The sequence below is a fragment of the Pleurodeles waltl genome, chromosome 7 (assembly GCF_031143425.1).
Source record: "Pleurodeles waltl isolate 20211129_DDA chromosome 7, aPleWal1.hap1.20221129, whole genome shotgun sequence".
In the NCBI taxonomy this organism is placed as follows: domain Eukaryota; kingdom Metazoa; phylum Chordata; class Amphibia; order Caudata; family Salamandridae; genus Pleurodeles; species Pleurodeles waltl.
Window position 1 is genome coordinate 178595577 of NC_090446.1, and position 8768 is coordinate 178604344.

General features: G+C 39.7%; 1 protein-coding gene across 1 annotated transcript in view; it reads right to left on the reverse strand.

The window, feature by feature from the left end:
• Positions 1-314: 314 nt before the first annotated feature.
• Positions 315-8768, reverse strand: part of ACOT8 (acyl-CoA thioesterase 8) — a 27289-nt gene continuing 18835 nt past the window's right edge. The window contains exons 5-6 of the mRNA XM_069243502.1: positions 6080-6271; positions 315-5200 (exon numbers count right to left, since the gene is read on the reverse strand). Coding sequence (XP_069099603.1) covers positions 5082-5200; positions 6080-6271 — 311 coding nt within the window. The 3' untranslated portion in view covers positions 315-5081. The remainder of the gene's footprint in view (positions 5201-6079; positions 6272-8768) is intronic.

Genomic DNA, 8768 nt, shown 5'->3' on the forward strand with positions numbered 1-8768 from the left:
CAAATGCGTAACACTACCCTCTGATAAACCTACTGCTCGACCACACTACCACAAAATAGAGCATTAGAATTATCTCTTTTTGCCACTATCTTACCTCTAAGGGGAACCCTTGGACTCTGTGCACACTATTTCTTACTTTGAAATAGTATGTACAGAGCCAACTTCCTACACTCACCAAAACCCAAACAGTAGAAGGTGATTTGCATGGACTCAAAAGTGCGACATCTCAGGGACTGTTGTGGTTAAACGGACATTAACCCTTTTTCACATGAACAACATGTCTCAATCAAACACAGGCAATGAAGGAGATGCAGTAAAAGCGTAATAGGTTTTATTTTATTAACAATACTGCATTCTACGATACATTACATAGGCTGCAACGATTAGGATAATGAACAGTGCAAGAAACAGAATTATAAAGACGAGGGTCATTAGTACAAAGACCCCCACCATCTTACAATAACATAAAATGACATGAGATATGATATATGTCCTACTACCCTAGCATGATGACTCTAACCCCTAACCTAAAGAGAGCTAGGTTTTATAAACCTAATCTGCCAATGACATGTCCATAAGGAGAGCCCCCCCACCCCCCCAAACCTAGTTACCTTGGAATGAGGCCTCTAGATCAGACTCCGTGGGGACACAAAGACTGTGCCATCATCAAGGCGTCATGCAGCAACGATGGCATCTGGTCGGAATCCCTCTATCGGTCTGTGTGAGATGTAGGTCTGTTCCCAGACAATGGATAACAAGACATGCCTGGGGGGGCAATTTATATTAACAACTCCCTCAAAAGCACAAAGACGGAAAGTACCTAAAGTGAATACCTCCTGTTTATCTTTGTCACTTGATAGTAACACCTTGGCATGGTGGCACTGATAACATAAAACTAAAACACTGGCCAAACTAAAAACAATGCAGCCATCTTGGAAAGATATAATTAAATAATTGCGCTAAAACAGAGTAAACTAAGTAGGGTAAAATTCACTAGGTGACGGGGGCACAAGTCTGCAAGCCAGGAGGCTAAGCTAACTCCTGCTTCCCATTAAAACAAGATAGAATTCACTACAAGATCAAGAAGATTGGAGATTGATGAGAGGTGTTTGTCACCTAATGTGATGCACCTGAGAGATCACGTTATGTTGAGCACAAAACCCTGATGTTCTTAGCAGAGAGAGAGAGAGACGATTAAGTGGGGAGTGACAAAGCATTGTAGTAATAAGTAAAAGAAAAGGGATTATGGCCACTGGTTGGTAGATAGAAAGTGGGGCTTTCCTAGAGAACTTAACTGCAACACAGATACATACAAGATATCAGTGAGTAATTAGACAAAGAGATTATGCAGAGACCTTTAGAGGGTAGAGAGTGCAAAAGATGTAATAGTTTGAAGGCAGAAAGTGTGGGATGAGGTCCATGGTGGGTTTGCCTATTTAATTAAGTGGAATGTGCTCTGTGAATGATGAAGTTGTGAAGTGTGTGAGCTGAGCAGAGAGGTTTGTTGGGGTTTAAGTGTGTGGAGGTGAAGCAAATAAGAGTCTAGCCAGGGATTCACTTCTAACTGTGGTTTTGAAAGAGATGGAGGAGGCAAAATGTGTTACAGAGAGAGAACGATGTCTGACAGTGTGCGTGGTAGAGAGCAGTTTCTTCATTGTGCATCTATATTGTTGTAGGTGGTGTCGAAGAGACTCCAAAGTTATGCTCATTCAGCATTTTCTGCGTCCAAGATTGTCTCTGAGCTTATCTGTATGCCATTTGCAAAGTAGTGCACACATCTTGGATTTCGTAGTTCTGTCTCTTTCAAGGACTACCTAGCCAGCATTGTCAAGACATGCATATGTCTGCCCTGCCTGTCGGGCTTGCATCTGTGGCGAAGGTCAACAGTGGATATGCAATGGTCTGACCACCGACAAACCAGGACTGTTTCACCATTGCACATTTGTATAACGACAGCACCTTCCTTATAGTGATGAAGAGTATGATAAGGAGATGGGGGGAGTAATAAACAGTGCAGAGAGTCGTCATAATGATGTATAATCCTACAGAGAGCATGTCACAGTGGAAAAAATATATATATATATATATATATATATATATATATATATATATATATATATATATATATATATCCAACACCAACAATTGCAAAACAATTGATTCATATGCATTCCAGGAGAGTTTTATTGCTTCAATTCAAGAAAAGTGTAATAAGACACCACCAACGCGTTTCAACCTCTCGGTCTTGATCACAGTTTACAAAAAAGCCTTCCCATGAGTCTCTATTTATAGTTCGTTTTCCTACCACCACCCAAGTGCATTATGGGACACATAGTCCCCTATAAAAACTTATAACAATTACAACATAATCAGAATTCACTAAACGTATTTATATATATATATATATATATATATATATATATATATATATATATATATGAGATACATTAACTTTTTTGTTCACAATCGCCTTACAAAGTTGGACAAGTTCAAGAAAAAATAAATATGTTAAAAAACATTGTACTACATTTGTAATGAATCCTTGGAGTTACTAACACTAGATCCTCCCACAACCCCTTTGTATGTGACTTTTGTCATAAAAGCCACTTTAGCAGTGGGCCCACACAGGGCATCAGTGATATTCATGTAGCTATCACATACAACAGTTTCATAACCTTCCTTACTGTAAGAACTAATATATCTAGCAAAGGGGAAACATCTTCAGAAATTCCTAACCTCAAACTTCTGTAGAATAAGTGTTCGCTATCTTGGAACTCCATGTTGTCCCCCAGAAATTTGTGTACTTTCTGTGATTGAAGGTGGAATTTTGCACCACTGATCCGCAAGCCAAGATTGCAGAGCAACTGAATAGTTTTTTTGCATCTGTCTAGCTCAGCCAAACCTTCATTCAAATATAATCTGTCACTGTAAGAACCATTATTCCATACATATTGTAAAGATTCTTGGAGTAGACTTTATCCTAAATGGGAAAATTTAAATTTAAAATATTTGCTGGCAATAAGAATTCTAATGTGTATGTATGTGTCCTTCAAAACGAGGGTTGTTCTGAAGTCCCATACAATATGATAAATTACTTCTTGGAGAGATCTCATCCTGAAAAGGAGAGCATGTACTTGGTTATTCCTGAGGAGTTGTAGTAAACCATCCTTTTTGCTATGAGAATGTATGCAGAACATTCTTCTTTCTCCCATTCCAATGGCAATTCCTCTTCTATGAACCTGTGTTTAGCATAGTTGCCACTTATTCCAGCAGTGTTGGTAAATTGGTATTATTGTTGGTAGGTGATCAAGATATATTTCCTTGAATTTGATGAAAATAAAAATCTTGTTATCATATTTGCAATGATCCACCAAACCACAGGAATTTCTTACAATTGGAGAGGGAAACAATTCCCATCTGCACACAACCAGTGCTGTGTGGTCGGAGAAAAGAGAATGGAGTCATTGCAGACCCTTTAAAACCCTCAGACTCTTGAGTTGGCAATGAAAGCACCCTATATTGAGGCTACTACAACTGATTTTATGAGTGATGTTTGGAAGGTCTGTGGTAAGGGGCATCTGACTGTTTGAAGGGGATGTCCTATGTGTTTGCCTAGGGGGTTTGTCTAATTTATGTAAGGCTGTCCCATAAGAGTACAGTTTGGATCCTTTCGCTCATCTGAACAGATTGTTGACTGTGCAGTTATGAGGTCTTTGATTTGAGCATTTATATTTAATATCTATCTTAGGCCATGATTTTATTTTATTAATGAATGTGCTCTCAGATTTCACTCTTACAAGGACTACACCCGGTTCTATCTGCAGGTGGTGCTAAACAAAACTGCAGCCTAATGAAGACTGTGCAGTAGGTGGAAACTGATGGCTTTAATCTGAACAAAATGAAAACAAAGATGATGCTCTTGTGCCCTAACCATCTCCAATCATGCACTACTCTGTTCTAGTCGTGTCCACATTGCAGATTCTGTTAAGTATTCAGATACAGTGAGAAATCTGGTGGTGCTCTGCAATTTGTATATGACATTAGGTCCTCACGTGAACAAAAAGATTTCAGGTTTAAACTCTGTCCGATATGCAGGTCCTAACTATCTCTCAAGTGACGCTCACTCACTGGTTGTAGGGATCCTCATCAATGACAAACTGAGCTACAGAAATGCCCTTTAAGGAGGGCTTCCCAAAATATCAGCAGATTTGACTTCTATGCGTTCAGATTATTTTTGGCATACCCAAGGAAGATACAGTTTCCCCACTGCATACCGGTAAAAGCAAAAGTGGAGAGCAAAGAGTTAAAATATCAGAGAGGGATTCAAGTAATGCGTGTACTGAAGCCAGTGGTGGTAGGTCCACTATAGCGAGGGGAAAGTGGAGTTGGAGGAAGTCTTGTAATGAGGGTAGTTACTTTACTGGACTCCTTTTTAAACATGAACTTATAATTAAGGCATATTTTTACAGAGCCAAGTGTAGTAATTAGAAAGTCGAAATTTAATTAGAAGTACTACATATCAAGGCATATGCAAATAACAAAGCACCCTGGGAGTTAACTAGAACACATTGAGAGCAGTAGAGATTTAAAGAGAACAGCAAATATTTACAAAGATCAAATAAAGTTATTGACTCTCCCACCTACAAAATAAATTTTCACAAATACTTTAAGTGCAATGTTGTATGCAGTACAAGATTCAGCTTGCTGTAAACAAATACAAGATGGCAGCCTAGCAAATGGCACTTGTTTGTATCATCCATAGCACATAGCCATGTTAGCTCGCCCCCACACCACAGATGTGCCTAGGCAGAAGAGGATTCCAATCAGATCAGTTTCCTTCTGCAGTGGTTGCTCTTCTGCAAGTGTAGTACAGACGTTTTTGTCCACCTTCCCATTTCTACAAAAAAGTAAGTAATGTAGTAAAGAGAAACAGAAGGCCAAGATTACAAAGCTATTTCAGCATTTCTGTTAAATTGGATAAGCTTTTCCTTGAGGTAAGGCAACCCTGAGTTCAGAGGACATGAATCACACCCACATCCAGGCCATGACCACAGTTCAGCTTTTCAATTTAATTTTTGTTTTTAAAGCTTAGGCTTTGGTTGTTCCTGCTTCACTCGGAACACTCCCTCTTGTGCACATGAGACGGCAAGGATGCCATCCCTACGCCAAAGGCGTCCTTGCACCAGCCCTCGGCTAGACCCTGTAAAACAGAATAGAAGTATTAAAAAGGTACGTCTTTCAGTCTGAAAATACTACCCTGACCATCATTGTGACCTCCTGCCATCCACATCATGACAATAAAGGCTTCGATTGAACTCCTAATGGTAACCCCCCTCCCTTTTTCCCCCCCATCAAAGACCTACCACCTCAACACAATATCATCAGACTGCACTGACAAGGCACAGAGAGAAAATGATGCACAGTGCCTAAGCGGAAAATGGATGAGCATAGAAAGGTAAGAGTGGGCTCGGATGGTATAAGAGGCACAGAGATACAGCAGGGTGTGGCGTGCTGGGAGAGAGATAATGAACACAATGGACAACCAACATGGATGAAGGGTGGGGGGCACAGAGAGAGGGCACAGGGAATATGGACATCAGGTGCTGGTGGTGAGGAGGCACAGAACCATGTACAGGACAATAGGGCTAGTGGCTTTGAGTACTGAGAAAAAAGAAACAGACCATACAGGTAACGGGAACAGGGTGAGAGAAAGAAGGCAGGATGGTACAGGAAGATGACAGAAAAGGCTGAATAGGGATAAAGAAAGGATGTGGGGAAAGAGGGGAAGAGGTTGATAGGAGCTGTATAACATACCATAACATACATACATAACACACATAACTAGGTGTTAGTCCCCTCCTCTTGCCCACTTTGTTACTCATAATCAGTTATTACTGCAAAGCGAATCTTAATGCAACGGAATTTCATGCATGCAATAAGAAGTGATTAGATAAGGGATGGTGAATTTGGCACGGATCCTCCTGGTAGACTAGTACCCAGTCATCTCACCCTTGTTCCCATAGCCTTTTACTCAAATTCTTCACGCCAACGCTTCGTGCATTCTAGTGCATGTACTGACCTGCCCATGGACTCTCGCACTCATAGAGCATCCAGTCATCGGAGCGAAAAGATGCGTGGAACCACATGGAGTGGTCTAAGGAGGCCATAAACTTCATGGAGTGTTTGAGGTGGGGCAGGAGGGCTGTGCCAAGGAAGGAGTAATCGGAAATGTAGGCAGCAACACAGCAGTGCAGCTTCATATCACTTGGTCCTGAAAGAAAAATATAAGACGTCCTATGTCCGTTAGTATTCTTCCCTATGGGGAAGTGTACACAGCTGTGAGGAAGGTGACATTAGGACTCCTCAGTACCAATACACACTCTAAGTGTAACATCCAGGCATGGATTCCAAGTACAGCTTTAGGGCTTAATTAGTGTGCAAAGTTTAAGATTATCAGATGACTACTTGTCATTCAGGACACTATTTTCCAGTCTTGCGCGTCCATTTATAACTCACTGCATACAGGGAGTTGTATTGCTAGTTTAGGTCAACTGAACTGATAAAACACCTGAAAAACATAATTTGAAAAGGGAAAGACCGGGACTAGAACTTGGGGTCCCTACTGACATGGGATCACCCGGTTATCTTTGCATTATCACAGCAGTGTCCTATTAATTATGTCACACACACACACACACTAAAGCTACCCAAAATTCTTCAAGGAGACCATATTAATAATGTCAGTGTAGTTCCGTGTGGCAAAATTACTGTGCGGGAAAGCCTTTTCAATGCTGTGGGGCTTCTGCAATAGGACATTTACCAGTAAGTAATTCTTCTCTGCAATACCTATTCGATGATACTAGTCTGGATAAGGGTCGTTGTCTTCAGGTCTTAGGAGCTATTAGATCAGTTCTACGGCCATAGTTTGCCTTCGGAGTGGGAGCATCTTCCCATTAATGTTTTATAACACTATCGGGCTCCAGCAGAAGTTAATCAGTACGAGGGTTCTAGCTCAGTGTAACAAGGGCCGAAGGTGGTGATTGGGAGTAATTATGAAATCAATTTTGTGTTTTTTATTCAAGGAGGAATTTAGTTTGGGTTCAGAGATCATCAATTATAAAGTATGATTATCTTGGAATAGCTATCTATAGACCTCTCAGAACGTCAATAACTCACAGTACCATTATTGAAGTTCAAAGGAATGATAGAGATCAGTGGCCCAAATAGGATTGTGGGGTTGACATTTCTGTAACAAGGGTCTCTGCAATAGAAACTTTACTCTTGTTTTTTGCCCTCAGACCTGTATACATGATTTTGTGATTTACCTACAGCACAAAGTTATCTCACACATAATACACATGGTTGCTACTCAAACTGAGTTATCCTTTGTTTTACAGGCATACTTTTAATTTCAGAGTCATTACTGAGGATTGGATTTTTTCCTGAAATGCTAGCCCCTGTGCATGCCCCTTTTCTTCCAAGCCCCAAAAATATCAGATACATTAAACTTACAAACACATTTTTGGTGGGGGGAGAAATGCAATTATATTCTTGCAACTGATTTATTAACAGTTTAGAGCAATAGTTATTCAAATATCATAAGAATTAATACACCCATATTTCAATCGACTTTTTTTGGTTTAAGGTGCATGGTATGGCTATTTTGTAGGATCATTTTAGGTCTGTAAATCAATATAAGAACATTCTTGTTAGGAAAAAAACGTGTCGATGAACATTTCATTTTAGTTCAATGTTCACTGCAGGGAAAGGAAGCTCCTTACTAAGACACTCATCAGCATGTCTTTAAAATGATTTAATGAAAATAAGATATTTGTTGTCAGTACATATTTCAGTGAACCCTCATGGTGCTTATTGTAATCCAGGCCTTGTGAGCCATCCTGTCTTCTATTGAACTTGTGACTCTTTAAAAGACATAGGGCTTAAAACTAAATAGAATAAGATCAAGCCTGCTATGCAAAACTTTTGCTTGGGGCTTAACAGTATTTTCTTCAAAACTCCTCAGAGTGATTTGTTTCCAGAGGACACAGTTGTGGTTTCAACATCTTACAAGTATATTTTCTGTGCTGTTTTTTTTAAAGTTACTGATTCCCTAAGTTGAATATGTTTGTTTTCAAGAATTTGCCTTATCCTACACACTGAAAATAGCTATTTGCCAAAAACTCAATAATGTTAGAAAGAGGGATACTTATTGGTTTAAGTCCGAATAATGGAAAATAATTATTTAAGGATGAATTATGCACTTTTTCTAACTAATGTGCATGGTGTGTCTTCACTCATAATAAAAAATCCTGTGAATTTGTTTCACAAAATGTTGTGAAAGTTATGTGAAATGGGGTTTGCCAGTATCTTGTATGGAACATTCACGAGGGCACCTCAGGAAAAAGTAACATTAGACACTGACAGAAGACTCCTGTAGATAATGTCTCACAACACATTTTGCTTAAATCAATCCTGTGCAAGGAAAAATGTTAAGAAAAATTGCATGATATGCAATTTTGTAAACTTAGGGCCATATGTACGAACACTTTTTGCCTTAGACACAGAATGGGTAAAAACCTTTGCTACATCTGGCCCTTAGTGAATTTCAGTAATGCAAATAAATTGATGCCCATCGTACCCAGCAAGGGTGACCGTACTCTGGTTCAACAGTGCCGGCTCAGACAAATGTGATGAACTTTACACAGAGGACATTACTGCGAGGTTAACCTATACATCACTGCTGGGTGCATCATAAATTGGCTTCTCAA